Raw genomic sequence first — 21,060 nt, 5'->3', positions numbered from 1 at the left:
GGCATTATGTAAAAATGTGGATGTGTAACCGATGTGATTCTGCAATCTGTATTTGGGGTAAAAATGGGAGTTCATAACCCACTTGAATCTAATGTATGAAATATGATATGTCAAGAGCTTTGTAATGTTTTGAACAACCAGTAAAAAAAAGAACTAATCACTCTATTAAACAAATCCCATAGTCCTACAATTAGCATCAAATCCAGGTTTTAAATCTACTCTTTTCCAAATCTTATCTATCTACAAGATAGTTCCATTTTTGCAAATTAGATACAATAAAGCAATCAGATGTCTCTTTGATCTTTAATGTATTTAAAATGAGGAAACAAAGTTTCAAAGCAGTTAAGTTACTTACACAAAATGTGAATATTATTATTAAATATCAATTTGGGATTCAGCTGGGGTCTTCCAGACCTATACACTGACTTATAACATGCTGACTTTATGTGTAGAGTAGTTATCTCTTTGTTGACTATTAGCTTTGTGCAAACCAGTAAATTAAGCACACTTGGTTAAGTCAGGCATTCATGATTACGACAGGTTGTGGTAGGTAATCAGAGGGAACTAATCTTTGGGATCAAGAATCTGAGAGTAGAAGAAAAATAAAAAACTGAAAAACCATTATAAAAGATGTTAGTGCAAAATGTTATCACAAAAGAGGTAATAGTTAATCTTGTTTATAAATTAGGGAAGGCTTCTCAGAAAAAAACAAATGAGCTTCTTTCATAGCTGAAAAGGGTGTGATGTAGATTCCAGTTGTCAATGCAGAAGCAATAATATGTGCAAGTACAAAAGATGGGAAACACTACTGAAGGTAGTCTGATTTAACTGGAGCACAAGATACAAAGAGAAAAGTGAAAAATGGAGCTGGATAGGTATGCAGGAACCAGATCATTGAAAGATGCCCTGAATGAAGTTTGTTAGTCAAGACAGTCAGTTCTACAATGTGGAGGAATGGACTGTAAGTGAATTAAACTGAATCTAGGGAGAAAACTAAGGAGGCTAAGTAGGTAAGGAATGAGAACAAATGTGAACTAAAGCCATGGTAGTAGGAATCAGAGGAAATAGAATCAGGACATATTTAAGGGCAAGAAATTGAAAATTTTAATAAAGGATCATATTCATGTACAGCTTTTAGAAAGGTAATTATAAAGAATAACATCACAATTTATTACAATTCAATCACAATTTAATACAGTTTTATTAATCATAAAAAATCACATGCAGTTCCCACTCCAGATAGACCAGAGTCCAAATAGATAACTTACTTCTAAATTTTTTTCCTGAGAAGTGATGTTATAAAAAATTAGAGGGATGGGGTTGTGGCTCAGTGGCAGAGTGCTTGCCTTGCACATGTGAGGCACTGGATTTGATTCTCAGAACCACATTAAAAAATAAACAAAATAAAGTTCTAAAAAACAAATAAAAATTAGAAATTTCCAGGGCTTGGGGTCAGTGGTAGTGCGCTTGCCTAGCACACATGAGGCACTGGGTTTAATCCCCAACACCACATAAAAATAAATTTTAAAAAAGATATTTTTTAAAAAAATGACACCATGTTAAAAAAAATTAGAGATTTCCAAGTTAGTTCACAAAATTCTTAACAAAATACACATATGAACATACCTAGTTCACATGTATCTACATGAACCACAAGTTCATTTAAAAATAAATTTAGCCAGGTGCAGTGGCACATGCCTAGAATCCCTGTGACTTGAGAGTCTAAGGCAGGAGGATCCAAGTTTGATGCCAACCTGGAAACTTAGCAAGACCCTGTCTCAAAATAAAAAAATAAAAAGGACTGGGGATGTAGCTCAGTGGTATAGCACTCTGGGCTCACTCCAAAGTACAAACAACAACAACAACAACAACAAAATACAAAACAAAGCAAAAAAAAAAAAAAAAATTAACTTGTAATAACTAGTAGCTAACTAGCTAAATATTGTTTTTAAGGGAAATTGTCTTTTGTGATGCTTGGTGGTTCTCTATGTTGTACATTACAATCATCTAAAAGCTTTCAAAATTCTGACAGTGAGGTATTAATTCATAACAACTAAATTAAACTGTCTGGGTAGGGAAGCCGGGCATAGGAGTACCTATGGACTTAGAGGGAGAAATTAATGATTCAGTTAGATAAATATTTTGTTTCAAAAATAATATAACATTTACCCTTGCCTAAAGAGCCTTTTAAGGAGTTTTAAATGATTTACTCTTAATTGATAACAACAAAAATTATAAATCTGAAAATACCTACTATCATTTTTGACATCATTTAAAAATCATACATCTTATAAATCATGTTTATAGAACATTAATAGATACCTTCACTGGGGTTTTGTTCAGCAGTATGAGAGTTTTTATTCTTTGCAGAAGAAAGTCTTGTTGAACAAGGTTTTGATCCAAATGTTGGAAATATGTCTGACCTACAATGAAACAAAGAAATTTCATAAACATTTGATTTATAGTTGTTCTAAACTCATATAATACATTCTCTACTCTTTTATTAACTCATTCAACTTTTGGATAATTAGGCAGCAAACAAATATAAAAAACAATGGCTACTACCAGTTATTGTTCCTTTTTTGTGTGTGGTGCTGGGGACTGAACCCAGGGTCTTGTACATGAGAGGCAAGCACTCTACCAACTGAGCAACATCCTCATCCCACTATCATTAAAAAAAAAAAGAAATTTTTTTTTTTTTTTTTTTGTAGTTGTAGATGGACAGAATGGTTAAGCACCTCTGGGTTCAATCCCAGGGAGTGGGGTGGGGGTGGGGGGTGGGGATTCAGTCCATAAAGGAGGATGTCGTCAACTCCCTTCTTACATAACTCAATATCTAAAGAGAATAATTCTTTGAGATGATGTAGGAAATACTGAATTCTAAATGCTGCCATTTTATAAAGTCAACTTTTCTTCCCAAATAGGTTTCAAATTATTTACATGATGTTGCAACTGTAGGAGTACACAATATTTAATTTTATCTTCATGGAAGACCAAGGAATCACTTTAGGTTTAAAAGCTAAATATTTCCACTTAGAAAAAAAATTCTAAGCACAAAGTATGTTGATATTTAAATTTAAAATGTGAAGGAGAAATTCATGAGTTAAAGCAAGTTTCTAAGAATAGGTCATAAAAATACAGTTTAAGGGGCTGGGGTTGTGGCTCAGTGGTTGAGCACTTGCCTGGCATGTGTGAGGCACTGGGTTCAATTCTCAGCACCACATATAAATAAATAAATGAATAAAATAAAGGTCCATCAACAACTAAAAAATACATCTTAAAAAAATACAGTTTAATTTATGAATTGCTGAAAAATTGTATCTGTTTGTATTAAAGTTTTTAAAACACACCTCTTCTTTGATTATGTAATCTCTACCTATATTTGTCAGAGCTCCAGTTCACTGAAGTAAAAATAATTTTAATTCAATTTAATTTCAAATATTTACTTCTAATATCTGTATATAAACAATATTCAGGTTAAAATGAAAGGAAAATAAAATGTTATAAGAATGTGAAATGAGAATTTTGGAAAACTGTTTAGCATTTTCTTATATAATTTATATAATTATTATGTATTATATAAAAATATATCTACTTATGTTGTAGCAATTCTACTCTGGGTTTTTGTATAAAATAAAAAGAGAAAACATTCTCTCAAATTTTACAATAGGATCACCAAGATGCCCAAAAATCAGGGCAGGATTACTGTTTAAGACTCAGAGGTTGTAGAAATGATATGGAAAAATTGGTTCAATTGTTATGCTGAAAAAAAAAAAATGACTGTTTTTGTGGATATCCAGGACTCTAATTCTAGCACTAATGCTACAGGCAGGGGGACTTCTGAGAGGGCTATGGGAACTATAGTATGAATTCCTGAGGAAATAAGAAAAGGGAAATAGCAAAATAAGAAAACCGTGAGATACAGCTGGGTAGATCTTATCCACAAATTAGAGGAAACTGGTGCCAAGTTTAAAATGAAAACAGTAATTTAAGTTAACTGGCAAAAGAAAAAAAATTATCCAGAAGGGAGCTAAAGTAAAAAGAATAGTAAGATAAATGTTAGGAAGATGGGGCTGGGGTTGTGGCTCAGTGGTAGAGCACTCGCCTCGCATGTGCAAGGCCCTGGGTTCAATCCTCAGCACCACATAAAAAATAAATAAATAAAAAGTTATTGTGTACAAAATAAAAAAAAGACATGTTAGGAAGAACAACTGGGGCTTTGGGGAATAGAGCCTATACTAATTTATGTACTCTAGATTATAGCTGGAATTGTGTTTCCTTTTCATCCCCACTCCAAATGAAAGTCCTGAAGGTAAACTTTCCCACTGGATTTTAGAAGTAGTTTAAAAACAAGAAAGGAAAAAGATTTAAAAAATGTTTTCCAAACATAATGTTAGGGGTTTAGTTCACAAATCACAGATGAATACTGTTTAACATGTACATTATTCTCTTTCCCTGGGGAGTCGTAGACAGAGAAGAAGTCAATGATTCTTGGCTGTAAACTCCACTTTCACTGTAAGAGCTGATGTTTGTAGAGGAAGATCGAGATGGGGAGTCCATGTTCAAATCAAGCTTCATTGCAGAATCAGGGCTTTCAATGTCAGAAGTACCGCCAGTCAGTTTTGCTCTTTTCTTAGCTGCACTATTACGAAGAGACCTAAGAGAGCTCTGCATCTAAGAAAAAACAAAACCAATTAACGTCAAGAGATTAATAGGAACCCTTATATTAGTAATAGTTATCCTTAAATTTTAAATTCCATTAATTATACCTAGGTAGATGCCCCTCAATCTCATATTAATGAGATGGATGCTAATACATATGCACACAGTATGAAAACAGAGTTCATCATTTGAATATTAATAAAACATCCTACTAGGTTGTAAGCTCCTTTTGAGGAAGAATCTCAGTTATTATTCACCATGATATTTTTGGTAGCTAGCACAAGTCTAAATATACTGCATTAATTCAATTACTTAATAAATCACTGAATCAGATGGTAGATATCTGAGTTAAAGTCAGAGAGGTATAGTTAATCTTAGCTAACTGGTATGCTGATGTAGCTACTTACAAGTTCCAGAAGGTTAACAAAAAGTAACCAATTTTCTTTTCTTTCTTTCTTTCTTTCTTTCTTTCTCTCTTTTTTTTTTTTTTAAGAGAGAGAGAGAATTTTTTAATCTTTATTTTTTAGTTTTCGGTGGACACAACATCTTTGTTTTGTATGTGGTGCTGAGAATCTAACCCGGGCCGCACGCTTGCCAGGCTACCGCTTGAGCCACATCCCCAGCCTAAGTAAGCAGTTTTCTAAAGTATGATGTTTATATCTAGCTAATAAGTGTTAAGAGTTTAGAGAACAAATCATGGTATATAACTTCTAAAGCTAACATTTTTAGAAATGTAGGGTTGAAACAATGAGAAACTAACACATTAAGGATGGGAACAGAACTCTGAACCAATTAAGGAATACAGAAGTATGTAACTGCTTTTATATTTTAATTCATAAGGTTAAACATTTAATGAAAATATTTGCCTTCAAGTAATGAAAATGTCCATAAATTTATTAAGTTTTCACACTTGAAATCAGGTTCAACAAATACCTTAATGGACTTATGGCAGTGCAGAACAGTGGGAAAAACAAACAAACAAACCATAATGTAATGAATCTAGAGTCAAGTGACCTGGACTTCTAGCCCTATGACTTACACTTTGACCTACCACAAAGTGTAGACACAAAACATCTGTGAGCCTCTTCCAAAAACCAAACACACACACAAATATATACTCATACACACACAAATAAAACAAAAATATATGGTGCTTTGTTTAACTCAAAGAGATACTATTAAGATTAAGCAAAGTAATAAAAGTGAAAATGTTTGGTATTTTAAATACTATAAGACATATCAATATGTATTAAATACTCTAAAATGTGTGAATTTCAATATACAAATGCATATAAGAAGTAAAAGTTGCTTGATATACTTTCTTTTGTGACACAAGAATATTATTCTACTCCAAAAGTTTTATGATGTCTCTTTTTAAAGTCAACTTACATCAAACATCTTAAAAGCAGGCTAAATTAATACTATAAAATGCCATGACTTAACAGTTTCTGTTTACATATATAATACAAAACCATTTCATATTCTGACATGAAATCAGACAAAGTAAAATGATAAAAAGGAAACATCTATCAAAAATTACTCTGAATTGAAACAAATACAGCAATCATATTCCTTCTGACAAAATTACCATGTATCATATTGACAACATTTTAAAAACATAAATGGACTGATCTAGGATTCAAAAGCGAATATACAGGGGCTGGGTTGTGGCTCAGTGGTAGTGTACTTGCCTGGCATGTGTGAGGCACTCATGCACTTAATGGACTTATGGCAGTGCAGAACAGTGGGAAAAACAAACAAACAAACCATAATGTAATGAATCTGGAGTTTATATAGGTTGGATTCTCAGCACCGCATATAAATAAATAAAAAAATAAAGGTCTATCAACAACTAAAAAATGTTTTTAAAAAAGTGATTATACAATATAATCTCAATTTAATGATAAAAAAATTTGTGCATATGCACAAAGTTGAGGCTCAAGAATGTCCACTGCAGTATTGTTTGCAATAGCCAAAGACTAGTAATAGGACAAAATTAATTGTATAAATATATCATAAATAAATAAAAACTACAGTGATGGGGCCCGGGTTGTGGTAGAGCACTTGCCTATCATGTGTGAGGCATTGGGTTCGATCTCTGGCACCACATAAAAATAAAACAAATAAAAAATAAAGGTATTGTGTCCATCTACGACTAAAAAAGCATTAAACAAACAAACAAACAAAAAAACCTAAAGCAATGCATAAAACATGAATTAATGATAATAGTAATTCCCTCTGATGAAGAAGAGGGAGAAATTAGATTGGGAAGGGAAATATGTTATATTTTACTCATTCAAAAAACAGGAAAGAAATATGACAAATTGTTCATTGAGAATAACCAGTGCAATAACATATTTCTATGTAATTATTCATAATTTTAATGCAAAAGAAGAAATGTATGCATAGAAAAAGTACTTGGTAGGAAATACAGTAGTATGAACAGTAAATTATTCTGGGAGGTAGTCTGGTGTAATGAATTTTCTTCCTAATAATTCACTGTATTCTCACATTTTCAGTAATGAAATATTTTTACAAATAAGAAAATAAATATGGGATAAAAAAGTACCTGATATTTTTCCTGCAACTATAACACTACAGAAATTATAAATTTTTTAAATTATTAAAAATGATATATGGCTCTAACCTCTTCTTGATCCAAATCTTTATCCCTGATATTTAATTCCGAAAGATCAATTGTAAGACTGTCTTTCTCATTCTTCCAGATGTCATCAGGTTCCTTCTTTTTATGTCCCACTGTGCTTAAATCAGCTTTATCCGGCAAAAGGTTTATTCCTCTTGGTATGGGAGGGACAGGCTTTGTCCCATTTAGGCGTCGTCGGGAAGATGGTGATCTCACCAAGGCAGGTATAAGTTGAACTGGATTAGGTTTTTCTTGAGAATTTTCTCCTGCATGAAAAGTATGTATTTTATTTTTTTCCAGAAACAAAAAGGCATTATAGTCACAAATATCTGGAATATAGCGGTTAAAAATAAAAAGGCACATCACCATTTGTCCCAGCTATCCCACTCCTTGGTTTATACCCAAAGGACTTAAAATCACCAAACTACAGGGCTAGGGTTGTGGCCCAGTGGTAGAACACTTGCCTAGCATGTGGATTTGATTCTCAGCACTGCATATAAAAAAAAAAAAAAAATTAAAAAAAAAAGGTCCATCAACAAAAAATACTTTTTAAAAAAATCAGCAGACCACAGTAACATAGCCACATTAATGTTTATAGCAGTTCAATTCACAATAGCCAAGCTATAGAACCAAACTAGGTGCCCTTCAATAGATGAATGGATAAAGACAGTATGGTGTAAATATATATAATGGAATATTACTCAGCTCTAAAGAATGAAATTATGGAATTTGTCAGTAAATGGATGGATCCAAAATAAATAAAATGAGATGAAATAAAAGTATCAGTGTCCCTTATTAATATAACAAAAATGAGCCACCTGAAATTTTTTATTACATAAAAATTTTACATAACCAAGTTAAATTGTTATTTATCATCACAGAAATTATCATGACTAGTATTTGTTATGATCAAGTCCAAAATAAGCTAGAAGGCCTGCTTTTTTGGTATGATATAATTATATAAGCAATATCTGAATGATTAGTGTCTATAAAGCAGTAATACTGGGCATTGGGGAGAATAAGCTATATAAAGATTCAGCAGTGTTGTTCGGGATCAAATTCAAGGCCTCCCACATGCTATGCAAATGCTGTACAGTGAGCTACACCATAAGCCCAAAGTTAGGCAACATATACTGTTCATGTTCATTATAAACCACTATTATTTGCCTGGTTCTGAAAAAGAATTTTGAAATGGCAGAAAAGAAATGAGGGTTGGGGTTGTGGCTCAGTGGTATAGCACTTGCCTAGCATGTGTGAGGCACTGGGTTTGATCCCCAGCACCACATAAAAAATAAAATAAAATAAGTAATCAAACAAAGGTATTGTGTCCATCTACAACTAAAAAATTTATTTAAAAAGATAAAACAAATGATTATTTCAACTGAATTTTATATACATACATTTGATCTATTAAACATGCTTTTTTTTTTTTGGTACTGGCAATTGAACCCAGGGGCGCTTCACCTCTGAGACACATCTCCAGCCCTTTTTAATATTTTATTTTGAGACGGGTGTTGCTAAATTGCCTTGATAAGTTACTGAGGTTGGCTTTGAACTTGCAATCCTCCTGTCTCAGCCTCCCAAGCTGTTGGGATTACAGGCATGCACCACCACGCCTGGCTTATTTATTTATTTTTAAAAAAATATTTATTTTTTAGTTGTAGTTGGACACAATACCTTTATTTCACTTATTTATTTTTATGTGGTGCTGAGGATCAAACCTAGGGTCTCGCACATGTGAGGTGAGCGCTCTACCGCTGAGCCACAACCCCAGCCCCACGCCTGGCTTATTAAACATACTTTTAATATAATATTTGATCTTATAGAGAAGACAAAGAAATTATTAGAAGGCTATGAAGGTTGAGTGTTAAGAAAAAGTGATACAATTGACTGAATATGCAATAAACGGACTATGGTTATAAACTGGAACATTAGTGTTATGGGGTTAAAGGTAGAACATCTTACCTCAATGGCTTGAGACAGAACAGCATGTAGAAATTTTTTTTTTCAAATATTTTTTAGTTGCCAGTGGATTTTTTCACTTTATTTATTTATATGTGGAGCTGAGGATCGAATCCAGGACCTCACATATGCCAGGCAAGTGCTCTCACTGAGCCACAACCCAAGTCCCGCATGTAGAACTTTTTGAGATTAGATTTGTCTTGAATGAATGGATATGCTAATTTCAAGATTTTGGAATAGGATATTACTAAAAAAAGTTTTGGTTTCTAACAATTTAAAAAAAACCACTATTCAAAATAATTTTAGTATATTTTATAAGCATTCAATAAATGTTGAAAAATGAATGACATTAATTACAGTGAATAATATGCATGATATTTTATATTTGTAATGCTAAAATTTATTAGTAGGCTTTGAGGCAATATACATTATTTGTTATTAATAGCCTGGTTTTGAAAAAAAATTTTTATGTGAGAATAAGAAAAGATATGATCATTCTAACTGAATTTTATATTTGATCTTTCTTAAGTACACTAGTAAATATTTTTCTACATATTGACTAATTTAGAGAAAACAATTTATCGGCTTTTAAAGATCTAACAACCTTATATCAAGTACTAATTTAAACACATAAATAAATTTAAACAAAGTACATATTTTTACCATCATTTCTACTTGTAGGGTCAGATGATTTTTGGCTGATGAATATTTTCTGTGGACTTGGTTTTGATAATCCTTCAAAGCTTTTCAGAGGCCAGGAATTTGAGAAATTAACAGGATTATCTTGAGACTTCTTTGGAGATACAGTAAGAGGAGATGTATGCTTTGGACTAGTTCGAGGTGATGAGAGAGGATAGGATGGAAGGATGAAGGCTCCTGGACTTGGATTTGGACCAGAGTATGATGAAGTGCGCTCTGTTTGACTACCAAATGTTTGCAGGGTCTTACTGCCAAAATTTAGGCTAGCATATACTGTAACAAAGAAAAAGAAAATATGTTATTTATACATACACATCTCAGAGTTTAAAGTTTTTTTTTTCTTTTTTCATTTAGATTTTCAACCCATCTGGTATTTGTATTTTTATATGGTGTGAGGTAAAAATCTATCTTAATTTGTGTTCAACTATTTTGTATCTTCTAATATCAAATTTCCTTATGCTTATTAAAATTGTCTAACCTTTGCGGCTGGGGTTGTGGCTCAGGGGTAGAGCACTTGCCTAGCACGTGTGAGGCACTGGGTTCGATCCTCAGCACCACATAAAGTAAAATAAAGACATTGTGTCCACCTATAACTAAAAATTTTTAAAAAAATTTTCTAACCTTTGCATATTAATTTTCTTCTTGTCAAATTATATATACATATATATACATATACACATATACATATGTATATATCACATACACACAGAAAAGCTTCATCTTTTTAGGGAATTGTTCTTTTTCTCATTAAAAGGATATTCTAGTGCTAAAAATGGTTTTAGGTTTAGTGTGCATAGTCTCCCTATCAACAACAAATTTACACCTGCTTTTCTTTGAATATCTTTTCCATGCTTTACATTTCCCCAGTCTATTCTGATGTATTTTAGATGTGGCTCTTAAAAATGGCATTTCAATAAAAGATAAAAATCTGGCCGTGTGTGGTGGTGCACACCTATAATCCTAGCAATTTGGGAGGGTGAAGCAGAAGAATCACAAGTTTGAGGTTAGCCTGGGCAACTTAGCAAGACCCTGTCCCAAAATAAAAAATAAAAAGGATTAGGGATGTATCTCAGTGGTAAAATACCCCTGGGTTCAATCTATAGCACCACAACAAACAAATAAATAAACAAATAATCGAATCTCCATAATTAAAATGATTAATCCTATCTATTTATATTTACAGAATTATTAATATGTTTGGTTTTAATTCTACCATCTTTTATTTTATCATTTATTTATTTAAACTTGGTGCTAAGAATCGAACTCAGTGCCTCACACATGTTAGGCAAGTGCTTTACCACTGAGCTATAGCCCCAGACCTCTACCATCTTTTGTGGTTTTTTTTTTTTTTTTTTTGTGTGTGTGTGTGTGTGTGATGCTAGGGATTGAACCCAGGGCCTTGTACATGCAAGGCAAGCACTGTACCGACTAAGCTATATCCCCAGCCCCTCTTTTGTGTTCTTTATTATGTTCTTTATTACTTTTTCTTCCCTTTTATTAGTATTTTCTTTTTGTTCTTCAACTAAACCAAACTTCTATTTGTAATCTTTTATGGGTTTCCTTAAATTTTCCTTTAATGTTTTAAAAATGATTTTACATGACAGAGACCTAGCTTTATACTGTATACTGTAAATGAAACAAATAATTTTGAAGACCTATATCAAGATATATCATTCAACTTTTAATTCACATGTGACATGGTTAAGACCTCTCCTTCCATCACCAAATCTTATTTGGGTGGAAATGCAGACTTAGGTAGTTACAGGTTAACATATAAAATAAAAAATTTCAGTTTCCTGATTTCAATTACAGCGCTTTATTAATAGGTTCTGATGCTTTTGAAGCAGTGTTTTATTATACATTTTAGGACATTTAAAAATATTTCTCACAAAGAAATCAAACATCACATCTTTTTTTTTTTTTGGCGGGGGGCGGGTGGGAGGTACTGGGGATAGGCCACTGAGTCACATCCCTAGCCCTATTTTGTATTTTATTTAGAGGCAGGGTCTCACTGAATTGCTCACTGTTGCTGAAACTGGCTTTGAACTCATGATCCTCCTGTCTCAGCCTCCTGAGCCACTGGGATAACGGGCATGTGCTACGGCCCTGGCTCAGATATTTTTTATGTATATAAATAGATTCAATACCATGCAACATACACCAATATTGGGAGCACTACAACATTTAAAACTGGGATGAGAACATGTATATGATTTGACATCCATTCCCCAAGTCCTCCAGAGATCCTCTGAGGAATATAAGTTGAGATGATGCAGTCCTGAGAGAATTTTTAATATATAGCCAACTATTAAGTTAAATTCTATTACACTTAGAAGGACAGGATATCCCTTTATACTTCCTGCTCTAATATATATTCTGAGAGGTTACAGAGAACCAGAGCCATTACAAAGATCTGAAAATACACTAAGAGTGGAGGTAATGTATCATTCAGGGATGGCCTAAACAAGAACAGATAAGCAACACAGTGAATCTTCTTGGCTTCTACTAATCAGGAGACTCAGAAATATTTCATAGTCAGATTTAGGAAATACTCATATCATTAAGAAAGATGAACTAAACTACTGTTTTGTGAATTAACACCACAAAGAAAAAATTTAAGAAGTCATATAGCTCTTTTGGGTAGGTGGTGAGAAACATAGCTAAAATGTAAGTCCTTTATTAACTAAATCTTCTTTATTGATTTCAAATGATCATTTCTTTTCCATAACAAATATAGAAACATATTGCTATGTTTCAATAAAAATTAAAATATTTCAGTTAGCGTGGTGGTGCACAACTGTAATTCCCAGTGGCTGGGGAGGCTGAGACAAGAGGATTATGAGTTCAAAGCCAGCCTCAGCAATGGTGAGGTGCTAAGCAACTCAGTAAGACCCTGTCTCTAAATAAAAATACAAACAATAGAGCTGGGGATGTGGCTCAGTGGTTTGTTGTCCCAAATTCAATCCTTGATATCGCTCACCCCCCTAAAAATTAAGATATTTTCAGCTGGGCACAGTGGTGCATGCCTTTAATTCTAGCTACTTGGGAGGCTGATGCAGGAAGACAGCAAGTTCAAGGCCAACTTGGGCAACTTAGCAAGACCCTATCTCAAAGCTATAAAGTAAAAAGGGCTCATTGATAGAGTACCCTTGGGTAAAATTCCTAGTACTGGGGTATGGGGATTGAGGATTGAGGGTAACAGGTAAATGGTAGAGGCCTTATTCAACATATGTGTAGGTCACAATAGATTCCCAATCACTCCAAAAAAGAAAAAAAAATTTCTAGAAATATTTAATTTGATCCTACCTCTACAGAATAATTGTTAAAGGTATTAATTAGCAAGAAACTTTAAAATATATTAAATCTCAAAATTCATGTGGCTGATACAACCAGTCTCAAACCCTTCCTTTTCTTCTATATCTTGCTTCTTTGTTGAAATAATAGCTTGTTAGGAAGTTAGAGTACCAAACAGTACACATAATCATTTCTAATAACTTTAAATTTTAAAGCTGTTGTGGAAAAACTGTCTTCATACAGTATTATTTAATAAATAGTGTTATTTTCAGATACTTGCTCATTTCCATTATAAGTTTCTAAGCTTTTTATTTATTTTTATTTTTTATTTTTGGGTACTGGGGGTTGAACTCAGAGGCATTTGACCATTGAGCCACATTCCCAGCCCTATTTTGTATTTTATTATTTAGAGACAGGGTCTCACTGAGTTGCTTAGCGCCTTGCTGTTGCTGAGGCTGGCTTTGAACTCACGATCCTCCTGTATCAGCCTTCCGAGCTGCTGGGATTACAGGCATGTACCACCGTGCCCAGCCTAAGCTTTTAATTTTAATCAGTCACATTTATAACAAGATTACAAACACTAACATTTTAGATAAGTATTATTAAAAAATAACATACATTTTTATTGTGATGATTAAAATTACACAAAGTAACATAAGCTGGGGTTGGAAATCATTCCAAATATTTATAAATCATTTGTTTCCAAATAAATCTAGAACTTATACCTTTATCTGGATGACTGTTAGTTGTCCCCAGGAACTGTAAATCAGAATCCACACTGCCAGTTTTACCACATATCTGTGAAAATCCAAGTTGTCCACATTTCCCAGGAAGATTCATCTGATGAGTCCCAGTAGTACCTTTTAAAGGAAAGTGGGGAAAAAACACAAAAGTAAAAGTAAACTTTATTCCATGAATACATCAAATGTTGGTGTATACTGGTGAAAAAAAATAGTAATATAAGTACAGTAAGTCAGGCAAACAAAAAAGTCAGATAGCTTTGGGTATGGGTAAATCTGAGAAATGGCAGGGGTTTAAAAGGACTGAATACAAACTGGGAAAGAACAAGGAAAGGAAAGGTATTTTGAAGAAAATACACAAAGGCAATTTCTTTCTACTCTCTCCCTTTTCTCACCATGGAATGTTTCTCCAGACCTGGCTCCCCTTCTTCCTGGTATCTTAAGGATGCTTACTACCCCAAAAAGTTCATACCACAGAACTCTTCTACTTTCTTTCCTAACATAACACATCCTAAGCTCATCCAGACACTTTATTTCTGCTTGAAAATACTATGGAACTGTATTGCATTAAGGTCTATAAATTGTCCTAGAAGAAATAATACCATGTCCAAACTTTGTACAAAATTTCCAAAACTGATAGAACTTGAATATTGAATAAATACTTTTACCTTCTAAAAGGTTTTACCTTCCCACTGGTATCATTTTTGTCATCACATTTCCATTTTTTTTGTTTATTTGTTTGTTTCATAGAAAAAAGAATACAAGGGCTGGGGTTGTGGCTCAGTGGCAGAGTGCTTGCCTAGCACATGTGAGGCACTGGGTTCACTCCTTAGTACCACATAACAAAATAAAGCATTCTGTCCATCTATAACTACAAAACATTAAAAAGAAAAAAATAAAGAAAAAAGAATACAAGCTTATTAACATACACAGGAAAAATCATAGCAGTGTGATTACCCTAATGTCTCATTTTTATCTGAAAACTAAATTTTGAAATTCTTCTCTATTCTCCTTATCTTTTATATCAAAATATCATATTTTCCTGATTTTATTCCTTACAACCTTGTTACTCTAGCTTCTTTTTCTTAATAATAAAAGAAAATCTCTATTGCTCCTTAAGGCTTACAAATAAAAGTTCAATATAAATATAAATGTTACAAATATAAGTTCAAATTTTTGAGCATTCAAGGGTTCCTTGTGTCCCAATTTATCTTTCATCATCTAAAATGAATCTTGCCTTGATACAACTCTCAGAATATCAAGTCCATTCCTAACATAAATATTCATGTCCCTCATAGTTCCCTTCTAACTGCTTGTACCACATGAATCATAAATGACTTTTCCTTCTTTTATAGCCCATGGCAATGACCATGTCCTCTGAACTACCATAGCAATATTTACTTTCTGTAACACTTAGGCAATTAAACATCTTTCCAGTTGCTCTAGTAGAACATTCTTAAAGCATTTTGACTCTTCCTCCTCACACTCAATATCCAATCTACCAGCAAATCATGTCAACTTTACCTCTGACATATAATCAGAATCTAATCACCTTTCACTATGTTCATTGCTATTTTAGTTCTGGTAAAAGTTTCCATCAACTCTAACCAGGATCATGACAAGGGAATCTTAATCAGTTCTCCATTTTTGCCTGTGTCCTCATTACATTTATTTTAAATATGAGATCCAAAATGAGCTTGGAAAACAAAAAAGCAACTGATGTCACTTCTTTCTTTAAAATACCTCTCATTCAGAGTAAAAGTTAAAGTTCATTCAATAGCTCAGTGGTTCTTATATTTAAGGACCTCTATTATTTCTTTAATTTTTTACTTTTCTTCCTCTTACTCATTTCATTCCAGGCATACTAGCCTCTTTTATCTTTCTCATGCATGTCCCATGTATGTTCTTATGCAGTTACTCTGCACTGACTGTTCTCTCTTCCTGAAATTATTTACTCTTCTCTCTTGGTATCTATTAGCTTGCCCCAAATATTCTCATCTGAATATGGCTATCTTTCACTGTATTACTTAAAACAGTAGTCCATATTCCACTTCTCTGTTTTATTTATTTAATTTTTTAATTTTTTTTTTTTTTGGTTGTAGACAGACACAATATCTTTATTTATTTATTTTTATGTGGTGTTGAGGATTAAACCCAGTTCCTCACACACACTAGGCAAGCGCTCTACCACTGAATTTCAATTCCAGCCCTCTGTTTTATTTTTATCCAGCATATATCATCATCTAATCTACCAAGTCTTCCATTTAGAATGACAACTTTATTAGGTAGAAAGTTTCTCCTCTCCTGTTGACTGCTCTATCCCTGGTATTTAGAAAGTCCCTCACATAGAAAAACTCAATAAATGTGAATGTTTCCATTAAGTGAATATTATCTTACTTTGTTACTTAACAGAATTCAGTAACAAACCTTTCATGGTCTCATGAGCAATAATTTCTTTCTTTCTTTCTTCCATGGCCTTGTGCATATGAGGCAAGCACTATGCCATATGAGCTATTTCCCCAGCCCAAAACAATAATTTCAAAATGAACATTTTTATCAGATTTTTAATAAATACTTATTGAATCTCAATTTCCTATTAGATTATAAGTTCTTTGACTTCTCAAATGGACTATGAATTTTAAAGAAGTCTTTAACTTGGATATGTTCACCACCTGCAACTTTTACTTACCAGCAGCACACACAGGAAGGGAATCTGAGTTAAAATCCCGACTATTCTGAAACAAGTTTCTTGATACTCTTTTTCTGCTAAAACATAAATCATCATTGACTGGCATTCCTTGGGAGGGTTTTAATTTTGGAGATGGGATGAGATCATATGCTGAAAACTATGAGAACAGAATAACAAATTAGCAAATATGTATTTAAAAATATGACAAAACAACTTAAACCCAACAATGAAATTCAGATAAGAAAAATATTATCAAATATACAGTGATAGAAATAAACATCTACATACAGTGTAATATAATAATACTTTTCTTTCTAGGATAGAAAAGCTAATTTTTTTCTCTTTCTTTCTACTTCACTTCAATGCTTTTCTGTACTTTACTTTCATATAGTATGTATCTGGCAACTAGAAAGGAGAGAACACAAATGATGAAAAAGGTGAAATGACAACTTGAATGAAGAATGGAGTTACCTCATTCTGCAGCATAATCTTTCAAACTATGCCATCTGAGAGCATTAAACAATAAATGCCAAACTGAAGGTCACTGAACAAGCAAGCATCCATTATACTGTTCTCACTGAAGCAAATTCATTATCCACATTCTGTAGACCAAATGTAATAAAAATGACATGGTAACCTATGTCATGGTTCCTTTAGGAAATTTTCTTCTAAGTCTCTTGGGTGAAAAACAAGTACATAGGGGCTAAAGGTGTAGTTCAGTGATAGAGTATGTCCTTAGCATACACGAGGCCCTGGGTTCAATCTCCAGCACCACAGAAGCAAATAAAAAAAAACCAGTATAATTCTTTATATATGTCTTTGTGGAAACCTTTTGGTTTCCAAGTCCTTTCTTATAAACCCCATATGATGTTTAAGGTACAAAAGTCCCAGGATACAATTTTGAAGTTACATCTAATCACAATTAAAGAGTGTGTGTTTCAAGTGTTCAGAATTCTTCACACTGACAATCCCCATTATTCTGGATCATTTCACATTCAACATGGCTACAAAACATTCAGAAAAGTGAGTAAACTGAAAAATTATACTATCTATATATGTACCTGGAAATTACAGAAACAATCAAATCTAGACATACAGTGAACTAAAATCCTTATAAATGTGCTTCTTTGTGAACTTTGCAAGTAGCAGATAGCAATGAAATATGGTAAAATTAAAAATACATCCATTTGAAAAAAAACGTTGAAAGTTTTTTAGTCACTTGAATACTACTACTGTTTAAATTTTTAAGATTTTTGTTTTAGGGAAAAATAAAGGAATATCTGTATACCAATATTCATTAAAAGATTGTTTATAATAGTGAAAAACTGTGACAAAATGTCTATCAACATAGAATTGAGTATATATGACTCTTATAATTTTAAAAAAGCTGTTAACAGTGCCCTTAATAAATTAATAAGGCATGTCCATTACTTGGTATACATTTTGTCTCCCTGTAATTTTTTTCCTGTTAATAAAGATGACTCTCTTAAATGTCTAAAAGCATTAACGTCAAATGTCAAACTCTAAACTTGCTTCATTCTGATGTCCAACTTTTAAAATCTATCAAAATATTACTGATGAAATAGATCAAATATGAAATAAGAATGAAAGGTGTTTTTACCATACCTTCAAAATTTTCTGTTATTAAACATTCTGTTTGTTCTTAGCTCTGAAATAAGCAGCCTTAACACTGAGAGTGGATATGCTTTTGAGTAGTTCATTTTTAAAAATATTTTATTTTTTGATTAATGTGTAATAATTATGCACATCAATGGTGTTTGCTGAGATATTTCAACCCATGCATACAGTGTGCACTAATCAAATCTAGCCTCTCTTTATCTTCCCAGTCTTCCCAGCTACTAGACATTCAGAATGACTTTTTTTTTTTTTTTTTAACTTCTACACATGTGAGAACATGTGGTACTTGTTTCTCTGTGTTGGGCTTATTTCATTTAACATAATGTTCTTAAGTTTTATAAGCACTAAAAAAAAAAAGTTTTTCAAATTCTTCAGGCAGTTCAAAAACTTTAAAAAGAAAATTGAATTACTACTTATTGGAAACAACATGGACACTGATAGCAGAATGCATTTTGACACATCATACATAAATGGAGTATAACTTCTCATTCTTCTGGTTGTACATGATGTAGAATCACACCAGTTGTGTAATCATATATGCACACAGAGTAATAATGTCAGATTCTATTCTTCATACCTCCCCATCCCTCCCCTCTCTTCACTCCCCTATCTAATCCAGAGTACCTCTATTCTTCCCTAACTAATTAGTGTGAATTAGCATCTGCATATCAGATTCCGGTTTTTTTTTTTTTTTTTTTTTGAGACTGGCTTATTTTGCTTAGCATGATATTCTCTACCTCTATCGCTCCATCCATTTACTGGCAAATGCCATAATTTCATTCTTCTTTAAAGTTGAGTAATATTCTATACCACATTGAATATATATACCACATTTTCTTTATCCATGCATCTATTGAAGGGCACCTCGGTTGATTCCATAGTTTAGCTATTGTGAGTTGAGCTGCTATAAACATTGATGTGGCTGCGTAACTGTAGTATGCTGATTTTTAAGTCCTTTGGGTATAAACCAAGGAGTGGGATAGCTGGGTTAAAGTTTCCTGAGGAATCTCCATACTGCTTTCCATAATGGTCACACCAATTTGCAGTCCCACCAGTAGTGTATGAGTGTACCTTCCCTGATATCCTCATCGTCATTTATTGTTGCTTATATTTTTTTTTATTGGGGGGGGGTATTGGGGATTGAACTCATGGGTGCTTGACCACTAAGCCACATCCCCAGTCCTATTTTATATTTTATTTAGAGACAGGGTTTCACTGAGTTACCTAGTACCTTGCTGTTGCCAAGGCTGGTTTTGAACTCTTGATCCTCCTTGCTCAGCTTTCCAAGCTCCTGGGGATTACAGGCATGCGCCACCAAGCCCAGCTAAGTTTTGATTTGTATTTCTCTGATTGCTAGAGATGAACATTTTTTCATATATTTGTTGATCGACTATTTCTTCTTCTGTGAAGTGCCTGTTCAGCTCCTTTGCCCATTTATTGGTTGGGTTATTTGTCTTTTTTTTTATACCTTTATTTTACTTTTTTTAATGTGGTGCTGAGGATCAAACCCAGTGTCTCATGCATGCCAGGTGATACCACTTGAGCCAAATCCCCAACCCCAGTTTTAAGATTTTTTTGAGTTCCTTATATATCCTGGAGATTAATGCTCTGAGGTGCATGTGGTAAAGATTTTCTCACATTCTGTAGGCTCTCTCTTCACGTTATTGTTTTCTTTGCTGAGAAGAAGCTTTTTTAGTTTGAATCCATCTATTTATTGATTCTTGATTTTACTTCTTGCGCTTTAGGAGTCATATTAATGAAGTCAGTTCCTAGCCAACATGGTAGATTTGGGCCTACTTTTTCTTCTATTAGGTGCAGGGTCTCTGTTCTGTTGCCTAAATCTTTGATCCACTTTGAGTTGAGTTTCACGCAGGGTGACAAATAGGGGTTTAATTTTATTTTCTATATATGAATTTCCAGTTTTCCCAGCACCATCTGTTGAAGAGGCTATCTTTTCTCCAATGTATGTTTTTGGTGCCTTTGTCTAGTGTGATTTAACTATTTATGTGGGTTTGTTTCTGTGTCTTCTATTCTATATCGTTAGTCTACATGTCTGGTTTGGTGACAATATCATGTGGTTTCTGTACTATGGCTCTGTAGTATAAAACGTGTACTACAAAGTAAGTGGAAAAAGGGAGACTTTCACGTATGGAAAAAATAATCTATACCTGTATATATAAATTGAAACAATACTGGAAACACAAGTAATAAAATATTGACAGCAGATCTCTCTTAGTAGTGGGATTATGGAAAAATTTTAATTTTTTCTTAGAGCCTTTTGAATTTTCCAAGTTCTCTATGTAAGCATATAAAACCTTCTATACTCAGAAGACTTTAGAAGACACTAAAAAACAATATTATTAAAAGTATCTATTTTACAAACAATAGGATGTAATATATAAGAACAAGTCTTCTTTTTCTGTTTTTATTTTCTTCATACTCTGAGATGCATTTAATAGTACTGATCACTCCTTGAAACTTTCTTGTCACTTTGAGAAACTTGTTCTTTCTTAATTCTCTTTCAGTTCTCAGGACCACCTTCTCTTTGCCAATTTTGGTGATTTCCTGTAGGTATTCCCTAAATTAGGCTGTATACCAAGATTTGGTCTTAATCATTTTGTCTTACTCCACATATCATTAATTAGAGAGCATATCCATTTTCAGTTTCAGCAACTACTTCTCAGCGCATTTCTTCCAGAAGCTGCATCTCTAGTTCTCATGTCTCTTGAAGA

At 33.1% G+C, this 21,060-nt stretch overlaps 1 protein-coding gene across 3 annotated transcripts in view; it reads right to left on the bottom strand.

Annotated features, from left to right (window-relative positions):
• Togaram1 (TOG array regulator of axonemal microtubules 1) overlaps window positions 1–21,060 on the bottom strand; it is an 85,602-nt gene that overhangs the window by 38,181 nt on the left and 26,361 nt on the right. For 2 of the 3 annotated variants that reach the window (XM_076848252.2, XM_076848254.2), the window contains exons 2-7: window positions 16,691–16,847; window positions 13,987–14,121; window positions 9,932–10,240; window positions 7,310–7,572; window positions 4,442–4,674; window positions 2,323–2,423 (exon numbers count right to left, since the gene is read on the bottom strand). In XM_076848252.2, the coding sequence (XP_076704367.2) occupies window positions 2,323–2,423; window positions 4,442–4,674; window positions 7,310–7,572; window positions 9,932–10,240; window positions 13,987–14,121; window positions 16,691–16,847 (1,198 nt within the window). The remainder of the gene's footprint in view (window positions 1–2,322; window positions 2,424–4,441; window positions 4,675–7,309; window positions 7,573–9,931; window positions 10,241–13,986; window positions 14,122–16,690; window positions 16,848–21,060) is intronic. The other variant, XM_076848253.2, reaches the window with a different exon arrangement.

This window comes from Callospermophilus lateralis, chromosome 3 (assembly GCF_048772815.1).
Source record: "Callospermophilus lateralis isolate mCalLat2 chromosome 3, mCalLat2.hap1, whole genome shotgun sequence".
Lineage (NCBI taxonomy): Eukaryota > Metazoa > Chordata > Mammalia > Rodentia > Sciuridae > Callospermophilus > Callospermophilus lateralis.
This window is presented reverse-complemented; position numbering and strand designations above follow the sequence as displayed.